This window comes from Arachis ipaensis, chromosome B8 (genome assembly GCF_059453495.1).
Source record: "Arachis ipaensis isolate K30076 ecotype BB chromosome B8, ASM5945349v1, whole genome shotgun sequence".
Taxonomy (NCBI): domain Eukaryota; kingdom Viridiplantae; phylum Streptophyta; class Magnoliopsida; order Fabales; family Fabaceae; genus Arachis; species Arachis ipaensis.
In genome coordinates, this window is record NC_142443.1 from 43702370 (window position 1) to 43726741 (window position 24372).

The following is a 24372-nucleotide window of genomic DNA, read 5'->3' on the forward strand; positions in this document are numbered from 1 at the left end:
CACAGACGTGTGCGTCCGCACATTCGACTGAAAGTTGACCCGTGCGTACGCACAGGTGCTCGTGCGCACGCACACTTCGCTGTGTGTGCTTTTTCTTGTTTTCTTCATGTTTTCTCCCTTGTACGTGCTTTCTTCTACTTTTAGCCATCCATTCTTGCCTCTAAGGCCTGAAATCACTCACAAACCATATCACGGAATCGAATGACATAAAAGTGGGATTAAAAATCACTAATCTAAGCATTAAAATGCATGTTTTTACATTTAGAATCAAATTAGGGATCAAACACAAAAGTATGCTATTTTGGTGCTTAAGTGTGAGTTCATATGCTACAATCCATCCCAATCAAGCCAAAATACATCGAAAAATATGGACTCATCAATATGACCACCGATGTATTTGTCTAAATGGCCATGCCAAGCTAATCGCTCAAGTAGGTCTTTGGCGATGACACATTTATCGGTGGTTTGCCCGTATTTCTGGTGGAAGGCACAGTATTTTAATTTATCAACATTCTTTATATCCTGATAAGAGCCCGCTTTCCAAGGAGGTTTAATTAACTTTGAGTTCAGTATTTCCTTGATGATGTCTTCTCGTTTGGCATTGAATTGTGTATAGGATTTATAACGTGATACTAATCGGGAAGTCTTCTTGCTATCCCGGCCTTTGTCCTCCTCTTTACCGTACGATGTTCTCTCCAATTTCTGTGCTTGCCTTAATTCCTCAATTTCCATTTGGCCCTTGGCCTTCTCGCAAAATTCATCTAGGGTTTTCGGCTTCGCTATTGTGATGGTTTTCTGAAACTTTTTAGGACGGAGGCTGCTTTTTATGGCGTGTAGGTGTACTTCTGGGTGGAGATCTGGAATGCTCATCACGACCTTGTTGAAACGAGTGATGTAATCTTTCAAGCTTTCGTGTTGTCCTTGCTTTATAGTGTTTAGATATTCGGAATCGTGGAGGTAGATTAAGAAAGTAGCAAACTGATCTTCAAACTGCTTGGCGAGTTCTTGAAAGCGAGAGATGGAATCTGCAGACAAAGAAGAAAATCAGTCAAGTGCTGGACCATCTAAAAAAGCAAAAAAACATCGGCATAAAATAGAATCAGAAGCACCGTTAACGATCATCATATATCAAAATTTCTTGATGTGTTTTTTCGAATCTCCCATGCCATCATCGGGGGTCAGTGTGAGTGGTAGAGTAAAATTTTTGGGTAACTTGAAGTTCATAACATCAGACGTAAAAGGTCTCACAATGTTGTCCAATTTATCTTCGTCATTATTTTGTTGGTCCTCTTCCAGCCTTTTAGTCTCAGAAAAAATGAGTTGGGTTAGAATTGCCCTCCTCATCTCCTATTCTCTTTGTTGTCTGCTGTTACTGTGGTTATTTTCGATCCGAGCGTTGGTTAGCATGGCTATTTGGTTTGCCATGATCTTAGAAGAATAATATCGGGGCCTACAAAAAGAAGGGTTTTATCTTCGGGATTTCACGGTGGGTGCCAATTGTTCTTGCGGAATTTTACTGAAGTATAGCTCGTCCGATGATGTACACTCGCGAACTCTGGATGAGGTATACATCGGTAGTAAAAGAAACAGGAGTAGGTACCTGCAAAGGCACTCCGACGCTCAAGTAAAAAGTAAGTGAATAGTAAAAAGTAAGTGAATATGTAAGGGATTACTGAAGAGAATGTCATACCTTCAATGTTTTCCTTGTCGTTCTTTTATACTCGATTGATGAAGTTAACGGTTGTTTCTTCGAGCAGTGATGCTCCGACTGAGGAGGAATTGTATATCTGGCGTTATGATATTTTGGTCGAATATTAGTTATGATCGGATGTCGGTTACGATTGGCCGATCTTTATGGTCTTTATGCGAGTTATAGCTGGTAACCGACGTGTACTAGGCATATCAGTCCTAAATGGAAGATGGAGGTGACAAAGCTTATTGATAGGTTCAAAGAGGGAGTATTTATCAACGCAGAAGACATGAATTGAGCACGCAAAATGATGAATTTTACACTTGCAGGGAGAAGATGGAAGGACATAGAACAACGAACACACTCTGTTCGTAGTTAGTCTTCCAGGAAACATCAACAGGAAAACTTTATTTAGCTATTTGGTGGGCAGGGGACGTGGTTGATGTATATGTCTCAAGAAAGAAACGAAATAATAGCAAATAGACCTTTTGCCTTTGTCAATTTCGACAACAACAAGGAGGCGCGAAGAGAGCAATCAGAGATATGAATGGAACAGTGATGAATGGTAGGAGGGTGATGGTCACAGTAGCGAAGTTCAGGAGAGACATTTCCCATATTCAAGACGATCATAATAGGAATCAGAGGGAGTGGAGGCAAAAGGAAATTCAGAAGCAAGTTCAGATTGATAACGAGGTGAAAGAGCCGCTTGTATGGGATCCCGTGGCAGATGAATTAATGTCAAAAGAATGGGGAGGAGTGAAGTATGATTTTGACTATAGTGCATGGGGCGAATACACTTAATTTTTCCGAGAATGATCGAGTGAAAATATTATTTAATAGAACTTATAGCGTGGAGGACGTTAATCATGGGAAAGATTTGAACTTGGAGTGGATAATGATTAGAGACATTGGGTCTGGGATTCATTTGGCCGAACAAGAATTTATGGGGGGAAGGAGGAAGTTTACGGATAGAATGGGCTTGAGGAAAGATGCTTTTGTTTGTTAGTTGTCAAGTGGGTCGACTAATTCTTGCTCCTATCCACTTAGGTTTGGGCCATGTACATGATAAAATCATGTACACAACTTGGGAGATGAGAAAAATAAGAAAGCAAGGATTGAAGAATATGAAACTGATAACACGTAGAAAGTGAGAGTCTTTTGAATACACAACAACAGAGGTTGAGTGGATGACATTTGGTTGTGGAGTAGCAGCGTACACTGATCCTGCGAGTGCAGAAGCGGAGAAGTTTGACGCATCTTTTGTTGCCAGGGTCGTCGGAAAGGCGGATTTAGACGCGGAGATAGTTTCGGAGACTGCCGAGAATTGCGATTATGTAGATCCGGTGACTGGAAGGCTGGTGGCAGGGAGTGGGAGTCACGAGTGCAGGGAGACGGAACTGGGGACGTTGAGGGGTTAGGTAATGACGCTGCAAATGACAGGGATCAGGTCAGGGAGCTTGTGGAGGAAGGGAATGATACCATTGAGTTTTTATGATATAAGGAAAAGGAGACAGCTGAAAATAGAGTACTTTGGGATCTTGCTGTTGAGTGTGGGGCCGCGGCTTATGATGATGAGGAAGATATTATGTCAATTTTACAAGAGCAGAATGAGGCTCAAGCATTGAGAAGAAGACAAGCGAAACAAAAGAAGAAGGCGCTAGGAACAGATCGAAAGGAACATGACAGAGATACAATAAGGTGGGGTAATGATTCTTGACATGGAATGTAAGGAGGTTGAGGGGAGTGGGAAGAAAAGCATGATAAAGAGCTTAAAGTTAATAATAAAGTTGAAATATTGGGCGTAGAAGGAAACGATCACGAAGTTTGATGTGGTGAGGTTATAGGAAAATGGTAGTGTTGGTTGGGCTTTTTGTAGGATCAGCACTTGGATTATTGATTGGTTAGCTCAAGTTTGTGTGCTGGATAGGACACACAATGAACATGTATTGTGTGATACACCGTGAATTCATGTTTCAACTTTTATTCTGTTTTTTGTTGTGTTTTGTTTGTGATTGTTTCTTGCAACACACTCCACGTATTGTGTTAATCTCTCGCTTTGAAAAAAAATTTTCATATCTCAAAAATAGTAATACCCTTTACCTCATTGAACTTGCCTTTGAGGTTAAATTAGACCCTCAATCTTAATTCTACACGATGAAAAAAAGACTCATTGGGTGAAATTGCAGCTAAAATTTTAACAAAGCATATTCCATTAATGATTTTAATATATTACGTTAGAAATAAAAGTAAAACTAATTTTAAATATTATAGATAAAATTAGGTTAAATTAAATATTAAGAATAATTTTAAAATATTTCACAAATATTAATAACAGTTACACTTTACCTGTTTTAAATTTCACAATCCTTATAGTATTTCTTATTACCAAATCTAGGGTTTTTTTCTTTTAAGTTCGTCTTATTTATCAAATCTGTAATAATGAAAAAGATTATTTAACAATCCTTATATATATTTTTTATGATCGTCGGGGCCAAAGAACCATAGTGTTGACTGTTGATATATTTTGTATGTATGTAAAGGGAGAAAAAAGAAAATGAAAACCCACATAACATGTTAAAAGAGTACTGAACTACTGATATATGTACATCAAAGTCTGAAACATGCACATGGTCCATTACGAACATTCCATCGCATTGGAGCTGTTTGTGAATAAGAGCCACTGCTGCATCCCAAACCCTATTCACAATCGAAAATCAGAAACACTTAGTAAAGGAACAACTATTTAGACAATAGTTTGCATAAGAATCAAGTCAAATAATATTCAATCAAGAGGATGAATTTTAATTGGAAGATAAGAGAGCAAGGATAGTATTAGCATTGGTGTCTAGAGCTGGATTTCTAAACACACAACACTTGGTGGCCCTTGACAAAATACCAATCTAACAGGTGTGCAAAACAGTTGAACCAGTCACAAGATAAAACTACTTTAACCGTTATAACTGACAATCACTTCAACTGCTAGCCCATGTGATAGTCATCGGTCCATGCTGGCATTCTCCTGTTTCTGCTCCCATGCTGCCTCGGGTTTGTATCAACTAGTGAAGGAAAAACATGAAATATTAACCCACATTTGAGAAAATATAGGGAACCAACTTTTAGTTAGCCAAAATTAGTTTTTAGTATTTAGATTTATAATTTAGTATTTAGGGTTAAGAGTTTATGATTTAGGATCTAGAATTTAAGATAAACAAAAAAAATTAAAAAAAGTTGGCTGATGTTGGCCAAAACAAGTTGGTTTCCTAGCATTACTCAACGAGTTTACATGCAACAAGAGTTATTGTCCTCCGAAGAGATCAATTACCTGGATTGGCAGGTTCATTGTTAAGGCCAAGCTGATTTGATAGTTGTCCATGGCGTCCCTGGGATGTAGTCTCCATTGTAAGCATCTTTAAAGATATTTTTCTAAGGTAATCACTCTGAAATAAGGCGATACCACAGCCAATCAATCTTCCATCATCAATATCTGTGTTTGCATAGGTAACGATAAACAAAAACAGGCAACTTATGAGGCCACTGATACTTGTAAGTATATACCTGGCTGGTTGCAGCTATAAAAATCTTCTCCTCAAACCTTCGGGCAATCCTCCAAAGTTCTTGTGATCCCTCCGGGCCACTAACAGGAAGATGTCTTCTTAATGTTTCCGTTCTGAAAGAAAACCAGAGTAGCTTCAGAGTTAGATCAAAGTGACTTATACTTTAAGATCCACAAAGGAGAGAACATGATTGTCAAAAAATCAATGAAACATGCTCGTCATCCACTATAGACTAGGAGCAGCACTAGCTTGCTAAAGCTCATATAGAGATTATGAATGAATTGGTAAGATTGTTACCCTCAACGGTCAGTATAGGTTACAAAAATATAGAATATTGGTATGTCAAAACTCAAACGAGAATGAAGATTTAACAATACTTTGTGATCTATCAAACTAGAATTTTATATAGTTTATCAGTGTTACAGTTTTCACTAGAAGACATCTATTCAGGCAAAGGGAAGAAAAATACAAAGGGAACAGAGGATAATAAATCCTCCTAAAAGTTAAATAAAAGAAAACGCATATAAGGAACAGAATAAATTGATGTAACAAAGCCACCCAAACCATAACCATTAAAGAAAGAGGAATGCTAGAGGACCATCAAAATTTGTTATTTTTGGCCATCACTTAGCCATCAATGTTTAAAAGTATGGGATAAAATATGTTGTTAGATTACTAGACTAAAGAAACCAGACTGAAGGAATTGAATTGATGACTAAGTGATGGCCAAAAACAATAAATTTTTATGGCCCCCTAGCATTTCTCTTAAAGGAATAATGGACATCTCTTTTAAAAGATCAAGTGCTTTAGACCAAATAGAAGCCGAATGCATAATCTTATCCTAAAGTAGCTGCTTATTTCATGCAATATCTACAGGATTGCAGAAGCAAACCTTCAGCAAAACAATCCAAAGTTAAGGAAATATTGTATATTTTAGCAAATATTTGTCTTCCTTATTGTTTATCAGCTGGTTGATTATAATCTATAGTGCTTTATAACTTCTTCACTTCCTCAACTAAAGTGCATGCTTTGTGATCAAGTAGTTCCACATAACAAACCTCATGGAAATATGATTTATGACTACTTTTTCTTTTGAAGTGCAAATGCAGGCAAAACAAAAGCAATTGGATTACTGGATACAACATAAGATGAAATTTACATTTTGTTGACAATTCTTTGTCGGCAATCAGGGCGAAGCTGATATCTCCATTCTCTTTCTCTTGCTTCTGTAAAGGGATGACCAACATGAATAGATTCCAGTTCATGGTATAAGTAAATTTACAATATCTGAGGTACAAATTATACATGTAAATCATTCCAAACTGTAAGGGAGGAGGGATGGGAGGGCCGGGGGGGGGGGGGATTTAAACCACTAGAACCATGTGAACGAAACAGTATCCAGATAATCAACAGACTCATGTATTTGCCATGGACATGAAGTAAAGACTCACTATTTTGTAAATTAATCTATGCACAAACGAACAAAATTTAGCATACCAGTCAAATCTTTGTGCAAAAGATGATGATGGTCAAAACGGGTATGCAGCATTTACACGATACGTTATGAAATAGAATAAAACAATAAAAATTGAAGATGGAGAATCCTCCCAAAAACTGATATGGGCTAGTGCTAGTGCCTAGTAACTGAAGAGAATTTCTTTCGTGAAGACTGAAATAGGATGAAGGGCTAAGATTATACTTAAAATTTTTAGGAAATGTGCATGACTGACTACATGCACATAATATCTTTATTTTTCAATATTTTTTCCTATAATAAAAGGAACAGTCTTCGCTCTTCACCCAACTTCACTATTCTCCATAGTATTACCCGTAATTGAACTCGACATAGAAGTAGAAAGCAATGTTCTGAAACTTACTCTCCAACAAAAGAATCTTGGAAGCTATTTTCTCAAAATAATCAGCCTGAAGTTAAGCAGAACAAAAGAAATTAGAGTAAAAGATAAAGGGTGAATAAAAAGGGGCAACCAAATTATGAGCCTACCGGGGTTGTAGCACCACCATAACTTTTCTGCTCAATACTATGAGCAATTTTTTGAAGTTCAAGGTCTTCATCAACATCCCCAGGAAGATGACAGAACTTTAACTTGCCCATTCTGTGAAATTGAAGGATAGCAGCATGAATTGAAGAGAAGACACAAAAAAGCATTGCAACATAGAAAAGAAAACAAACCCTAAAGCTCACATATTGTTGAGAATGATTTGGCGGGTTTCAGGCTGCAGTTGATCCCTCCAGTTAGTCGTTGTTGTTGTGTCCATCACTGATGAATGAAGGGTTCGCTCTTCAAAATTAAAGCATGCAAATCAAAAAAGACTTCTAATGAAAGAATTTCATAGCTACAAACACCTCCAAAGCTTTGATCATCAAACGGAAAAGGGGGATGATCTATGCTGGAAAGTAAACTAATGGGTAGCAGTAACTAAAAGGGAAATAGAATGAATGGTAAATCAAACCTGAAATAGTAGCCGATGATGATAATGAAAATGATTATGGATGGTGCAAGCTGAGCTGCCACGAGAATAGAATTTTGTAAATTGTAAACCCAAAACCAAAGCCTGATTTCTACGGCACACACGCTTGGGCATTTGGTATGCACCTTTTCTCTTTTTATTTTTGGGTAACTACCCAAATCCGTCCTAAGATTTTAAAAATCGAACATTTTACTCTTCAAGAAAACTTAATATACAGATCAATTTTTAATAATTACTTACATCAGTCCCCAAAAATTTTAAAAATGGACATTTTAGTCCCCAAGAAAAATTAATGTACAAATCAATCCTAACGTTTCTCTCTATTAGACATAACAGTTCTCCGTCCAAAAATAAAATAAAATAAAATTATTATTATTATTATTAATTGTACAATAATACTATACTATATTTTTTACATTTTTTAGACAAAAATAATAATAAATTTATTCATTAGATTCTTATTTATATATATATATATATATATATATATATATATATATATATATATTCACTCAATAATAATAATAATAACATTAATAATAATAATTAAAATTATTAGAGATTATTCTACAAAAAATTTAAGGTTAAAACCATTTGATATTTTTGTATTTAATATAATTAAAAGATGTGCTATGTAAAAAAAATATGTTTGTATTAAAAAATATGTATTAAAAGAAAATATTTTAATTTAGATTTATATTAAATACATTTTTTTTAATATAAACATATTTTTTAAAATAGTACATCTTTTGATTATATTAAATACAAAAATATCAAATGGTTTTAATCTTGAATTTCTTGTAAAATAATCTCTAATAATTTTATTTATTTATTTATTTATTTATTTATTTATTTATTTATTTATTTATTATTATTATTATTATTATTATTATTATTATTATTATTATTATTATTATTATTATTGAGTGACTATATACACACACACATATATATATATATAAAAGAATGAATAAATTTATCATTATTTTTATCTAAAAAATACAAAAAATTATGGTACAATATTATTATGTAATAATAATAATAATAATAATAATAATAATAATAATAATAATAATAATAATAATAATAATAATAATAATAATAATAATAATAATAATAAAATTATTAGAGATTATTTTACAAGAAATTCAAGGTTAAAATCATTTGATATTTTTGTATTTAATATAATCAAAAGATGTACTATTTTAAAAAAATATGTTTGTATTAAAAAAATATGTATTTAATATATATCCAAATTAAAATATTTTCTTTTAATACATATTTTTTAATACAAACATATATTTTTTTTTACATAGGACATCTTTTAATTATATTAAATACAAAAATATCAAATGATTTTAACCTTAAATTTCTTGTAAAATAATTTCTAATAAATTTATTATTATTATTATTATTATTATTATTGAATGACTATATATATATATATATATATATATATATATATATATAAGAATTTAATGAATACATTTATTATTATTTTTGTCCAAAAAATACGAAAAATATATTACAACATTATTGTGCAATTAATGATAATAATTATTTTATTTTATTTTATTTTTAGACGTAGGACTATTATGTCTAACAGAGAAAAATGTTGGAGATTGATTTGTACATTAGTTTTTCTTGGGGACTAAAATGTCCGTTTTTAAAATCTTTGGGGACTGATCTGGGTAATTACTTTGCCAAAAAATGAACTGGGACTGATTTATCTACCAGAATAAAACCTTGGGGATTGATCTGTGTGTTAATTTTCCTTGGGGGACTAGAATGTCCAATTCTAAAATCCTTAGGGACTGATTTGGGTAATTACTCTTTATTTTTTTTTTAGTAAATTATTTTTTTTTCTAAAATTTTGTAAAAATTTTAAAAATATTATTGACATTTAATTTAATTTAATTTTATCTTTTAACACTTAAAATGAATTTTAATTTTAAATTTTTAACTATGTAAATCCAAATCCAAATTTATATTCTAATGGAACTAATAAATAACACCCACATCCATCATTAGGCTAATTTTTTTTAGATTAAATGATAAATAGGTTATTGATTTTTTATTTTCAAGATAAATAAGTTCTCGATTAATTAAAAATAGAGTGAACTATTAATTCGGTTCTTGTCCATTTTTTAGAATGATAACACGACTCCTCAAGATAAAAACGATCAACTTTGATCCTTATCCTCTACTTTCGTGACACAACGCGGTTCTTATGAGTGTTTTTCCATCAACTCTGAACAAAAAATGCTGACATATTAAGTTCAGGGAGTTAAACCCCAAAGTGGTCCATGACATGGAACGGCGTCATTTTTTATAAGTTTAGAAACAAAACCCAAATAACCCAAGGTCTGTGATCATTTCATCTTCCTCTTCGTCTTCTGAAAATCAAAACAACGCACCATGAATTCCTGAGTTCTGGCTACTGTATAGGGTTTGAAGGTTGAAAACGTTTGCCTCCGTGGAGTTCGCTGCCATTGTGATAGTGTTGTACGATCGTTGTTGCTGAGGAAAGGAGAAGGAGTTCATCGCGAGCACACTAAGGTACGTCTGAACTCGCAAAAAAAAATGCTTTTCAACAAAAAGATATGCATCAATGTCTATGTTTGTTGAGAATTTGATTTTGGTTGATGAAAGTTTAAAGTTTTTCATTATCTGTTAGGGTTTATGTGGGTAGTGTAGAAAATTTTTCCATGCTTTGTTTTGAATGCAATCTTAGTTGGGTTGGTTGATGGGTGTTTCTGGTGTTTTATTAGTGGTTGAATGTCAAGTTTTGTTTTTGCATGTGTAAATCTAATTGTTTGATTCCTCAATTTGATTTTTTGCATAATGTAGATGGAGACTTTGATGGATATCATGTTTCATCATGGGAAACATTTAAAAAAAATGATGATAGAATACTAGTGTACTCACCAGATAACAGAAATTGCTTAGAAAATTTAGATGAGGACACATTGGATGTGTTCTTTGTAAGGAACTATTACAAGGAACTTGAGTATGACAACATACTTCAGTGTTGGTGGCTGCCTCCGGGGAGGAGCTTAGACGGTGGACTGAGGGCTCTTACATGTGATGGTGAATTAAGAGAGATATGTTTTGCTACACAGAATAATGATGGAGTTGTTGATGTGTATTTTGAGCATGGGGTGTCCACACGAGAGGTGATTGCAGGGAAGGAAGTTGTAGTATGGCTTGATGATACTTGTGAGGGAGACTTGGTGAGCAAGAAGAACACAAGTGAGGGTCCCAAAGATGATGGTAACACGTCAAACCCAACTACAGAATCGAATCCTATCCCAAATACAAACCCAAGCCCCATAAACAATCCTATTCCAACCCCTTGAAACCAACCCTGTCACTATCCCAAACCCCATTGATGATAACACAACCCCTAATTCAATGCCTGCTAGGGCTCATGAGAAACCCATTCTGAAGTTCAATTCTAATCCAAAGCCCAAGCCTAAGTCAAAGCCCAATCCAACATCCATCTCCAAACCCAAATTCACTGAAAAGCCCATTCCAAAGCCCAACCCAAGCCTGAAAACCAAGCTGAGAGAGACTACCAAGGCTGGCTCCACAGCAAAAGGCAAAGGCAAATAAAAAATGAAGTCCAAATTCCAGTTCTTACCTAGAAGAATTACAAGATCTCAGGTTGCTAGAACACATAGAAGGTTTGCTAATAAGGGCAAGGGAGCTCTTTATGTTGACTTAACTGTAAATGATGACTCTAGTGATGATGATAGTTCCTTTAAGCCAATCCAAGAAGACAGCTCTAGTAGTGAAGACAATGCAAGTATGTCCAAACCAAGAAATAAGAAACTAAAGGACATCAAGAGAGGTGCATATGCTGCTGCTAAGACAAAAGAGAACATAATGCAACCAGATGATGCATTGGTTGAAGATGTATCGGATGGAGAGGTGGACTTGGGGTTTGTGGGAACTCCAGGGATTGTTGATGTGTATGAAGCACTAGACCTAGGTGCAGAGTCTGATGATGCTGATTCAAAGTCGCCTAGATAAAATCAGAAAAGAATCAAAGAACTGGATGCCTATCTGGACCGGTGATGAAGACTATGAAAAATTTTGAGGTTCATGGCCATCCAACAAACATGGTGGTAGATCTTGGGAAAAGACTATGCACCTGCCAATTCTGGATGTTGACCGGTGACCTTTATCAATCTCTTTAACTTAATTATATATTTGTGTACTTTGATGACTATAATTGTCTTACTCTGCATTTGTGTTACTAACTGTAGGCATTTCATGTGTTCATGCCTGTGCTACCCTTGCAAGGGTAAATAAGAGGCCGGAAGACTTTTGTCACCAACTGTGTACTATAGAGGCATACAACAAGACTTATGTCCATCACATTAACCCTCTTCCTGGCCAATCATTGTGAGAGAAATCCATGTACACTCAATCACAGGCCCTAACATTAGGAGGAGGCCTGGAGCTCTGACAAAGAAAAGGAGAAAAGATGTTGATGAGGGCAACAATGATAATAAGAAAGCCAAACCAAGTGGAAGTTTGAAAAGGCATTTGAAGCCATTCACATGTAGGTATTGTGGGGGGGTAAAAAGACATACTAAGAGAGGGCGCTCAAAGAAGAGGCTGGATGAAGTAGCTGCTGCTGTTGCAGCTGCAAAGGCTGCTGCTACTTCTGCTTCTGAGGCTGGCCCTCAACCTTATACTGCTGTTGCACCAGTTGATAAATCTCCTGTTGTGGAGATTGACATATCACAACCAAACTACGAAGGATCACAGGTAATACACTTCTCGACGTCACAACATAACAAAATATAATTTTTTTGTTATCTGGCCTCATGTGTTGAACTATTTTTCTGCTGTAGGACATAGCAGAATCTGCTGCACCTGCACCATCAAGGCCACAGAAGTTGTCCACCAAAAGGAGGAGCTCACCACCACCTCAATCCATTGGTGTGGATCCAATGCAAGGAGCCAGTGTGGCAACATCTTTCAGATTGGCCAATTTTATGAAGTTTGTTCCAACTCCCGGTTTCAAAGCACCAATAAAAAAAACAATTCATAACTTTGACATTGGAATGTTTAGGATAGTACTTCGTTGTTTTGTTAAAGTCAGTTAATAGATAGTTGCTTTGTTTAAGACAATTCTCAAAACTTTTATATTGCCAGCATTGATAACTAAGTTGTGGCACTTCTTTTGTTCCTTTAGTGTTTGCAACTCAAACATGTTAATGTTTGCTACTCAAATATGTTTATCTTTGATACATTTGTAATTATGCATTATACATTATGCTATTATGATGTCAGCTGATCTGTAATTATTTCTCTTTATGATAACTAGTCTATCAAAAACAGGGCATATAACTAAAGATAAAAAACCAACTCTTACTTTCATTCATCCATGAATGCATTACATACAACATTGTCAGAACTTCAAAGTCATAACCAATACAAAAACTACACTGAAAAATACCACTATGCCTAAGAATTGTATCATACATTTTTGGGTCCTCACTTCAGTTTCTAATTTTTCAATTCTCCAGGCTAAATTGACTCTCACTTGCTCATTGTCAATTGCAGTTGCATCCACTCTTCCTTCTTGTTCCTCTTCTTCTTCTACATCATCAGCCCAGAGAAAAAATGCACACCATGTTTTGCCCCTAGTCTGAATATGAGATATGATAAGAAGTAAAGAATAGAAATGCACTAAACAATTTTTCATACCAAAAGCTCACATTGTAATTCGGACAACCGAAGAAGGGCTTATCTGGGTTGGTATTTGTTCCAACCAACGAAGCACGGGCCGGCAGCCGTATCCACAGTGCTCTGGCACCTGCGACGGTCTAGTTTGACTCTGCGTTCTCGTCGTCGATTGTGTAGAGCTTCCTTGACCCTGGCTCGCACACCCAATCATGGTTTTCGTTTCAGTTCAACGAGTAACAACAATGAACCAAGAGAAGAACGTTGCTGGGAAGAGAGAAGAAGATGAAGAGGGATAACGATGTCTGATAAACCACTATTTTATGGTTTATATTGTGCTTACTTGTGCGGTTTTATCAAATATTTACCCACTTATTCATATGATTAGCATGCATTTATAATTCCTTCCTAAAAATACTTCATGGTTGAAAACTTGCTTCCTAGAGACTTTTAATTTTGTATTTTAATTCTCCTTTATTCCATTCGATGCCGTGATCTGTGTGTTAAGTGTTTCAGGCTTTATAGGGCATGAATGACTTGGAGATTAGAAAGGAAGCTTGCAAAAATGGGAGGAACACAAGAAATTGAGGAGATGACCAGCGAGAAGTGACGCGGACGCATGGCTCACGCGACCGCGCGGATTGGAAACCGCACAAGTGACGCGAAGGCGTGGACGACGCGCACGCGTGGCAAGGCAAAACGCTGGATAACGCGAATGCCTGGATGACGCGATCGCGTGACGTGCGCGAACTGCAGAATCTGCAGAATTCGCTGGGGGCGATTTTGGGCCCTGTTTTGACCCAGTTTTCGGCCCAGAAAAGCAGATTAGAGCCAGGGAACATGCAGAGACCAGAACACAACATTCATTCCGCATAATTTTAGTTTTAGATCTGATTTTACTCCTCCTCTAGGTTTTCTCTCTACACATTTATAGTTCTTAGGATTTTGATTTTATTGCTTTTTTGGACTGGAATATTGAGAAGAGTTATTACCTCCGTCAAGATTTCGTCATTCTAGTTTGTTTCCTTACCTGTCACTTACTCTTCCATGTCCTTTATTTACTCAGAGTTACTCTTGGATTATTTCTAGAATTTATTTATACAAGAACTATTTTTATTTTTAATTGATCTTTTTGATTATTATTTATCATGTCTTTCAATATTTCCCTTTCTTATTTCGTGGATTTTACAATCATAATGAGTGAGTAGTTCCATAACTTGATTGGGAGTTGATTGACAGGAAGACCTTGAGTTGGATGCTCAAGAGTAAAATTATAGTTGGGTTTCGCGTTAGGTCGCCCTCTAATCACTGACACTTGTCCTTCCCATGGGAGAGGATTAGAACTTGTGAATAGAAATTGACTTCCAACTTGCTTAACTTTCCTTTACCTGGTAAAGGATAACTGAGCAGGCAACCTTTAATTATCACTTTTATCTTGAGAGAACTCCATCAAGGATAGGGCTTCCAACTAATCTACTCCCAGTCAAGCTTTTTATTTAAATTACATAAATTCTCTGATTTAATTTCCTGTTTATCAACTCAAACCATTTTTAGAAAATATCTGATTAATAAAATAGTACATCTTCTTGTAACTCGTTGGGAGACGACCTGGGATTCATACTCCCAGTATTTTAATTTTAATTTTGTGACAACCCTTTCTAAATTGATAAGCGGATTTTCGGTTGATTAAGAACTGTACTTGCAACGTATCTCTTATAACAATTTCTTAACTCTTCAATTTTCGCCACGTCAATGTCATGGTAGAAATTAGGGTTAAAACTAGGTACAGGGACCACATTGGGTCAGACAGTTTCAATTGCCACCTCAACTAGTCGTTATCAACACCAGTGTGGCATCTCAGCGCCATATCACTGCCGACGGCAGTTAATTTGCCCGGAGATGTGGGGAGGGACGACCCTGGTGCAATTTTAACAAAGTCGGGGACATAAACGGTGCAATTGGTAAGTCAGGGACTAAATTGGTGCAAATCGTGAATCTCAGGGACCACTTTAGAGTTTAACTCTAAGTTCAGGACAAGAGCTTAATTGTCTCTAAATTTAAATTAGTTAAGAGTTTGTTTGTCCTTATTCTTTAAATAATATTTTTTTAAAAATATTTTTTATTCATTATATTAACATTTTTCAATAAATTATTGAATTTATGGTATAATAAGTACAAACTAATTAATAAATTATTCAAATTTAAAAATATCATTTACTATGAAATTAAATAAATAATTCTCAAATATAATTTTTAAATATATAAATAATAGATATTAAAATACGGTTAATAATAATAATAATAATAATAATAATAATAATAATAATAATAATAATAATAATAATAATAATAATCCTATGATATACTATTAGTATTATGATCTAGATAAATTTCACAATATAGTGAAAACTAATGAACACATTATTTGATATATAGTAAATTTTTTCTGAGTAATAACAAATTTAATTTTTTATCTCTTTAAACTAAATTAATAATTCTATTTGATATTTTTGCACCAAAATATATTGAGTAGGCTACTAACACTAAATGAAATAAAACATTATATATATTATGGAGACCATTTATAAACTCAACAAACTCAAAGCATCAATAATATTATTAATCTGTTAATAATACATATTGTCATAAGGTTACAGATCGGTAAAGATTTATCAATATAAGAATAATGTAGATTAAATAAAATTTTAAGTATATTAAAATTTCATTAAATTTACATATATTTTACCCAAAATTTACGTAAAATTTTAATTGATTTTGAGTGAAATATATGTAAATTTAATTGAATTTTAATATACGTAAAATTTCAATAAATTCACATTATTCTTATATTGATAAATCTCTATCGATCTGTAATCTTATAACAATGTCAATATGTATTATTAATAGACTAATAATATTATTGATACTTTGAGTTTATTGAGTTTTGTTCTGAGGGTTACTTGAAACGTTGATTTGAGCCTAGACGTGAGGTCCATGATCCTTCTTAGGCAGCGTCCGACTTGTTTGGAGTCAAGGTGCCGTCATCCGAGTTTCCTATGAGGTGGTGGGCGTGGTACTTGCAAGAGACTCTGATGCTTAAGTTAGCAAGAGATTTAGGCAGGTTTTAGTAGATTAGAACATAAATATACCTGTGGGGTGTCAGTGTATTTATAGTAGAGTCGATAACCATCTTTTGGAGTAGTTCCATTTTTGTTGGTGGATAACCGCTCTCTTTTATCATGGGAGTTTGTTAGGATCTATCTTTTAGTGGAGATAGAGATAATAGGATAGATTCATGGATGCAGTTACTCATTTGGAAAAGTAAAGCTGAACCGGTTTTGTCGTGCCCGATCTTTTAAAAGGTCGGGTAAGCTAGGATAGGCCATCTTCTTGGATGGGTCTTTTATCTTTATTGGGTCTAGCTTTATTTTTGGGCAGAGTATGAACAGTGACCCTGCTTGAGTCTGAGCTTTCATGAGGTCAAACCCAAGCATTCGTGGCTTCAGTTTCCATCGTCGGGGTATGCCTCCTTTAGGAGGTCGGGTACTTGACGCATTTCAAAATTTTAAACGTTGCCTCTTTAATGAACGTTGCACGGCAATTTTCTGAGAATCCGCGTTTGACTTTAAAGAGAGGTGCAAAATGTCCCTTTTGCCCCTTCTCTCTTATAAAAGCCTCTTTCCTTCCTTCTTCCCTCCTTTCCATTTCTAAAACACTTTTCATTTTACCATTCCTATGAAATACTCCTTTGTTCTTGCTTTGTAACCATTTTTTTGGTTTTAAGATTTCTCTGTCTTGATTCGTTTGAAGATTTTTTGGCGTCTTGAAGAGGAACATTCGAGTTTTCTTGCTGCTTGAAGTACGCTTCCTTTTTTGCATCTGGTACGGATTTCTAAAACCACAAACTAACCGGCAAGTGTATCGGGTAGTACCAAGTAATACCTAATATGTGAGCATCTTTTCTTTATTTTTTATTATTTTACATATAAATTTATTAAGTTTTAATTAATTTTTAGTGTTTGAAGCCTCTTTGGATACTACTTTGAGTTGCTTTAGTATTTTAATTATTTCAGGTGAAGTTTGGATCGGTTTGGTGGAGTTCATGCGCAAGAAAAGAGAAGAATTGGAACCTGCCAAGCCGACGCTAAACGTGGACCTGGGCATTTGGCGCTGATAAACCACTATTTTATGGTATATTTTGGATTGAATTGAGTGGATTTTGTCAATTATTCTCCCACTTATTCATGTAAATTGCATGTTTTTAAGTTTCCTTCCTAATTTTGTGCTATGATTGAAAACATGCTTCTTAAGCCTTAAAATGGCTAATTTTTAATCCTCTCTTATTACCATCGATGCCGTGATATGTGTGTTAAGTGTTTTCAGAGTTTATAGGGAAGGAATGGCTTAGAGGATGGAAAGGAAGCATGCAAAAGTGGAAGGAACACAAGAATTTGGAGATTTGAGAAGCTGGTCTCGACGCGTATGCATGGATGACGTGTACGCGTGACCAGGCCATAGTCCAAATGACGCGCATGCGTGGCTGACGCCTACGCGTGGCCAGTGCAGAGTTCAGACGATGCGTACGCGTGATTGAAGCGTATGCGTGGCGAGTGTCACGTGCCTTAGTAAAGGGAATTCGCTGGGGGCGATTTCTGGGCTGCTTTTGACCCAATTTCAGGCCCAAAAATGAAGACAAGAGGCTGCATAGTGGAGTTGGAAGGAATCATTCGAATTATTCATTCACTTTTAAACACTTTAGGTTTTAGATGTAGAATTCTAGAGAGAGATGCTCTCTCCTCTCTCTAGGTTTTAGGGTTTCTTCTTTCAATTTCTTCTTAGATTTAGATTTAATTCTTGTTTCATTTACATTTCCTTGCAACCTATTATTCCTGCACCTTTGTCTTTTAATTCTACTTGTTATTTCCTTCACTGTGTTGCCTTTATGTTATGCACTCTTGCTACTCTTGATCTTTATTAATACAATTTATATTTTCATGTTATTAATGCTTTCTTTAATTTGTGTTATTATTTTCTTGCAATTGTTAGTCTTGGATTTTACTATTTCTTGTTAGTTTTTCATGTTTTTATTTTGTGCCTTCCAAGTGTTTGATAAAATTTTTGATCGAATTTTAAAATAGATTTTTGTGTTCTTGGCTTTGGTTGATGATTTGGAGACTCTTGAATTGTCAAAGTCTCTTGTTGATTGGTAATTGAAGATTGTCGGTTAGCTTGAACTTCACTAAATCTAGTCTCTCACTATGAGTTGACTAGGACTTGTGAACTCAAGTTGATTGTATGCACTTGACTTTCCTTTATTGGTTAGATGTTAACTAAGTGAAGGCAATTTACATTTACCTTCGGTTAATTTTATTGGGTTTGCTTAAATGACAAACAAATTAAACGTTGACCAAGGATAAATTGTCGGTTTAGATCTATACTTGCAATGCGATTTTATTGAGAAATTCTTTACCGACATTTTTCTTCTGTCAAGTTTTTGGCGCCGTTGTCGGAGAATTACAAATGTGTGCCTCATTATTGGTTATTGTATATGTTGCGAATATGTTTGCCTTTTACTTCTTTGTTAGTATTTGTTAGTTTTACGACTTTGTTTGCTTATTTCTTGTTGGTTTTTATTCTATTATGAATTCTCACCACTTTGGCTATGAGTGTGGTTACAACTATGTTGTAGGAAATAAGAACTACAATGAAGGCTTGCATCAAGGATGGGACAATCAAAGGTGGGAGGAGCCTCAAGCATTTGATCAACCTCCGTGGCAACAACCTCCACCAATGTACTATGAGCAATAGTCATTCCAAGATGCATGCCAATCCAATGGTTATGGTGCACCTCTATATGATTATCATCAACCACCACCATATGCCTATGAATCTCCTCCTCAACATAGCCCTCAACCATACTCACAAGCCCCACACCACCAAACATTTTCATATGACCCTAATCTATATCCACCAAACCAACCACCATATGAACCATCTGAACCATACATAGAACCTCTCCAATTCTAACACAATTACTCCTAAGAACAACCACCTCAATATACACCATCTCCATATCCTTATCAAGATAAACCACCTTCCTATTATGAGCCATTTCTCCCACCCAATAAACCCTCCTATCCACCCCAAGCCCTAATAGATGATTCTCTCACTTTACTACTTCAAGGGCAAAGAGAGATGCAAAGGACGATATTAGAATTCGCGGCTGCCTTGACCGAGGTAGTAAACACTCTAGCCTCGCAACGCTTGGACACTCAAAGTACTCCCATGGCCACATGTGGAGAATCAATCAAAGAGCATAGCATGAAGGAGAGATTAGAAACTCCGGTGGAGAATGAGGAATGTGACTTTGTATTAGAACAATTAGGGGAAGCCATAATTGTTGAAGAGGAAGAAGTGGTTGAAGACTTAGGAGATGCTAAACCTCCATGGGAATCTAGAGTTGTAGAGTATTGGTGCACGAAATTGTGATCTCTGGTAATGGCTCCAAAAACTTGGTGCTCTAATCTCAATTCATAATTTGTCACAACTTCGATACAACTAACCAGCAAGTGCACTGGGTCGTCTAAGTAATAAACCTTACGTGAGTAAGGGTCGATCCCACGGAGATTGTTGGTATGAAGCAAGCTATGGTCACCTTGTAAATCTCAGTCAGGCAGATATAAAATAGTTATGGAGTTTTCGAAAATAAATAATAAACTAAGGATAGAAACACTTATGTAATTCATTGGTGAGAATTTCAGATAAGCGTGTAGAGATGCTTCCGGTCCTCTGAATCTCTGCTTTCCTGCTGTCTTCATCCAATCAGTCTTACTCCTTTCCATGGCTGGCTTTATGCAAGGGCATCACCGTTGTCAATGGTTACATCCCCTCCTCTTGTGAAAATGGTCCAAATGCTCTGTCACAGCACGGCTAATCATCTGAGGTTCCCGATCATGCTGGAATAAAATTCACCCTCCTTTTGCGTCTGTCACTACGCCCAGCACTCGCGAGTTTGAAGTTCGTCACAGTCATTCAATCCCGGAATCCTACTCGGAATACCACAGACAAGGTTTAGACTTTCCAGATTCTTATGAATGCCGCCATCAATCTAGCTTACACCACGAAGATTCTGATTAAGAGATCTAAGAGATACTCATTCAATCTAAGGTAGAACGGAAGTGGTTGTCAGGCACGCATTCATAAGGAATGATGATGATTGTCACGTTCATCACATTCAGGTTGAAGTGCAAATGAATATCTTAGAAGCGGAACAAGTTGAATTGAATAGAAAAATAGTAGTACTTTGCATTAATCTTTGAGGAACAGCAGAGCTCCACACCTTAGTCTATGGAGTGTAGAAACTCTACCGTTGAAAATACATAAGTGAAAGGTCCAGGCATGGCCGAATGGCCAGCCCCCATGATTTAAGAACCACGCGTCCAAAGATGTTCAAAGATGACCCAAAGATGTCTAATACAGTAGTAAAAAGTCCTATTTATAATAAACTAGCTACTAGGGTTTACAGAAGTAAGTAAATGATGCATAAATCCACTTCCGGGGCCTACTTGGTGTGTGCTTGAGCTGAGCTTGAATTCTACACGTGGAAAGGTCATTCTTGGAGTTGAACACCACCTTTTGTGCCATTTTGGGCGTTGAACTCCACTTTGCAACTTGTTTCTGGCGCTGGACGCCAGAATTCGGCAGAGAGCTGGCGTTGAACGGCAGTTTACGTCATCAAAACCTGGGCAAAGTATGGACTATTATATATTGCTGGAAAGCCCTAGATGTCTACTTTCCAACGCAATCGGAAGCACGCCATTTTGAGTTCTTTAGCTCCAGAAAATCCATTTTGAGTGCAGGGAGGTCAGAATCCAACAGCATCAGCAGTCCTTCTTCAACCTCTGAATCTGATTTTTGCTCAAGTCCCTCAATTTCAGCCAGAAAATACCTAAAATCACAGAAAAATATACAAACTCATAGTAAAGTCCAGAAATGTGAATTTAACATAAAAACTAATGAAAACATCCCTAAAAGTAACTAGATTCTACTAAAAACATACTAAAAACAATGCCAAAAAGCGTATAAATTATCCGCTCATCACAACACCAAACTTAAATTGTTGCTTGTCCCCAAGCAACTGAAAATCAAATAGGATAAAAAGAAGAGAATATACTATAAATTCCAAACTATCAATGAAACATAGCTCCAATTAGATGAGTGGGACTTGTAGCTTTTTTGCCTCTTGAATAGTTTTGGCATCTCACTTTATCCATTGAAGTTCAGAATGATTGGCTTCTATAGGAACTCAGAGTTCAGATAGTGTTATTGATTCTCCTAGTTCAGTATGATGATTCTTGAACACAGCTTCTTTATGAGTCTTGGCCGTGGCCCTAAGCACTTTGTTTTCCAGTATTACCACCGGATACATAAATGCCACAGACACATAATTGGGTGAACCTTTTCAGATTGTGACTTAGCTTTGCTAAAGTCCCCAATTAGAGGTGTCCAGGGTTCTTAAGCACACTCTCTTTTTTTTGCTTTGGACCTTGACTTTAACCACTCAGTCTCAAGTTTTCACTTGACACCTACACGCCACAAGCACATGGTTAGGGACAGCTTGGTTTAGCCGCTTAGACCAGGATTTTATTCCTTTGGGCCCTCCTATCCACTGATGCTCAAAGCCTTGGGATCCTTTTTATTTGCCCTTGCCTTTTGGTTTTAAGGGTTATTGGCTTTTTGCTCTTGCCTCTTGGTTTTAAGAGCTTTTGGCTTTTTCTGCTTGCTTTTTCTTTTTCTTTCTATATTTTTTTTTCGCCTATTTTTTTTTCTGCAAGCTTTGTTCTTTGCTGCTTTTTCTTGCTTCAAGAATCATTTTTATGATTTTTTCAGATTATCAAATAACATGTCTCCTTGTCATCATTCTTTCAAGAGCCAACATATTTAACATTCATAAACAACAACTTCAAAAGATATATGCACTGTTCAAGCATTCATTCAGAAAATAAGAAGCATTGTCACCACATCAATATAATTAAACTAAGTTCAAGGATAAATTTGAAACTCATGTACTTCTTGTTCTTTTGAATTAAAACATTTTTCATTTAAGAGAGGTGATGGATTCATAGGACATTTATAACTTTAAGACATAGTTACTAAATACTAATGATCATGTAATGAAGACACAAACATGGATAAGCACTTAACACAGAGAAAACGAAAACAGAGAATAAGAACAAGGAATGAGTCCACCTTAGTGATGGTGGCGTTTCCTTCTTGAGGAACCAATGATGTCCTTGAGTTCTTCTATGTCTCTTCCTTGTCTTTGTTGCTCCTCCCTTATTGCTTTTTGATCTTCTCTAATTTCATGAAGGATGATGGAGTGCTCTTGATGTTCCACCCTTAGTTGTCCCATGTTGGAACTTAATTCTCCTAGGGAGGTGTTGATTTGCTCCCAATAGTTTTGTGGAGGAAAATGCATTTGAGGCATCTCCGGGATCTCATGATGATGAGCTTCATACGCCTCTTGAGCTCCATGAATGGGCTCTCTTGCTTGCTCCATCTTTTTCTTAGTGATGGGCTTCTCTTCCTCAATGTGAATGTCTCCTTCTATGAAAGCTCCAGCTGAGTAACATAGATGGCAAATAAGATGAGGAAAAGCTAGCCTTGCCCCAGGAGAGGGCTTTTCGGCTATTTTGTAGAGTTCAAGGGAGATGACTTCATGAACTTCTACTTCCTCTCCAATCATGATGATATGGATCATGATGGCCCGATCCACAGTAACTTCAGATCGGTTGCTAGTGGGGATGATGGAGCGTTGGATGAACTCCAACCATCCTCTAGCCACAGGCTTGAGGTCCAGTCTTCTTAGTTGAACCGGCTTGCCTTTGGAGTCAATCTTCCATTGAGCTCCTTCCACACATATGTCCATAAGGACTTGGTCCAACCTTTGATTAAAGTTGACCCTTCTAGTGTAGGGGCGTTCATCTCCTTGCATCATGGGCAAGTTAAACGCCAACCTCACATTTTCCAGACTAAAATCTAAGTATTTCCCCCGAACCATTGTAATATAATTCTTTGGATTCGGGTTCTTACTTTGATCATGGTTCTTAGTGATCCATGCATTGGCATAGAACTCTTGAACCATTAAGATGCCAAGTTGTTGGATGGGGTTTGTTAGAACTTCCCAACCTCTTCTTTGGATTTCATGTCGAATCTCCGGATACTCATTCTTCTTGAGTTTGAAAGGGACCTCGGGGATCACCTTCTTCTTGGCCACAACATCATAGAAGTGGTCTTGATGAGCTTTGGAGATGAACCTTTCCATCTCCCATGACTCGGAGGTGGAAGCTTTTGTCTTCTCTTTCCCTTTTCTAGAGAATTCTCCGGTCTTAGGTGCCATCAATGGTAATGGAAAAACAAAAAGCTTATACTTTTACCACACCAAACTTAGAATTTTGCTCGCCCTCGAGCAAGAGAAGAAAGAATAGATGAAGAAGAAGAAGAAAATATGGAGGAGAGGGGGTTATTTTGTGTGAAAATGAAGAAGAATGGAGGGCTATATATAGTAGGGGAAGAGGGTGTTAGGTTCGGCCATTTAGGGTGGGTTGGGTGGGAAATTGATTTTGAATTTTCGAAGGTAGGTGGGGTTTATGAGGTAGGTTTATGGGGAAGAGTGGATGGATGTGAGTGGTGAAGGGTTAATAGGGAAGAGGGATGGAGGTGATAGGTGAAGGGTTTTGGGGAAGAGTGTTTATTGGGAATAGAGGATGATTGAGAAGAGAGAAAAGAGTGAGTGGAGGTAGGTGGGAATCCTGTGGGGTTCACAGATCCTGAGATGATCCTGTGGGGTCCACAGATCCTGAGGTGTTCAAGGATTTACAACCTTGCACCAAATTAGGCATGTAAAATGCCCTTGCACACAACTCTGGGCGTTCAGCA

The 24372-nt window shown here is 36.3% G+C and overlaps 2 protein-coding genes across 11 annotated transcripts; both read right to left on the minus strand.

Annotated features, from left to right (window-relative positions):
• Positions 1-327: 327 nt before the first annotated feature.
• On the minus strand, positions 328-1688 carry LOC107611005 (uncharacterized). The gene is made up of 2 exons (XM_016312973.1): positions 1601-1688; positions 328-1025 (listed from the first exon to the last, which is right to left on the minus strand). Exons 1-2 carry the CDS (start codon positions 1686-1688, stop codon positions 328-330), a joined length of 786 nt encoding a protein of 261 aa, XP_016168459.1.
• A 2454-nt stretch (positions 1689-4142) lies between these two features.
• Positions 4143-7869, minus strand: LOC107613820 (mediator of RNA polymerase II transcription subunit 15a). Of its 10 annotated transcripts, none has more exons than XM_016315986.3 (9): positions 7717-7869; positions 7448-7544; positions 7247-7358; positions 7122-7167; positions 6404-6470; positions 5246-5357; positions 5013-5127; positions 4656-4746; positions 4143-4387 (listed from the first exon to the last, which is right to left on the minus strand). In XM_016315986.3, the coding sequence occupies exons 2-8, from the start codon at positions 7519-7521 to the stop codon at positions 4670-4672; spliced, it is 603 nt and encodes a 200-aa protein (XP_016171472.1). In that variant the 5' UTR covers positions 7522-7544; positions 7717-7869; the 3' UTR covers positions 4143-4387; positions 4656-4669. The 10 variants fall into 10 exon arrangements, with proteins under 10 accessions (XP_016171472.1, XP_016171473.1, XP_016171471.1 ...); XM_016315987.3 differs by having other exon boundaries at positions 4652-4746; XM_016315985.3 differs by having other exon boundaries at positions 4643-4746.
• Positions 7870-24372: the final 16503 nt, after the last annotated feature.

Excerpts from the sequence above, each read along its gene's own strand:
- LOC107611005 (XM_016312973.1), bottom strand. The coding sequence starts at position 1,688 with ATGACATTCTCTTCAGTAATCCCTTACATATTCACTTACTTTTTACTA. Across the intron at positions 1,026-1,600 it reads GCGTCGGAGTGCCTTTGCAG|ATTCCATCTCTCGCTTTCAA; the intron begins GTACCTACTCCT and ends CTTTGTCTGCAG.
- LOC107613820 (XM_016315986.3), bottom strand. The coding sequence starts at position 7,521 with ATGGACACAACAACAACGACTAACTGGAGGGATCAACTGCAGCCTGAA. Across the intron at positions 7,359-7,447 it reads CAAATCATTCTCAACAATAT|AATGGGCAAGTTAAAGTTCT; the intron begins GTGAGCTTTAGG and ends TCAATTTCACAG. Across the intron at positions 7,168-7,246 it reads ATGGTGGTGCTACAACCCCG|GCTGATTATTTTGAGAAAAT; the intron begins GTAGGCTCATAA and ends GCTTAACTTCAG.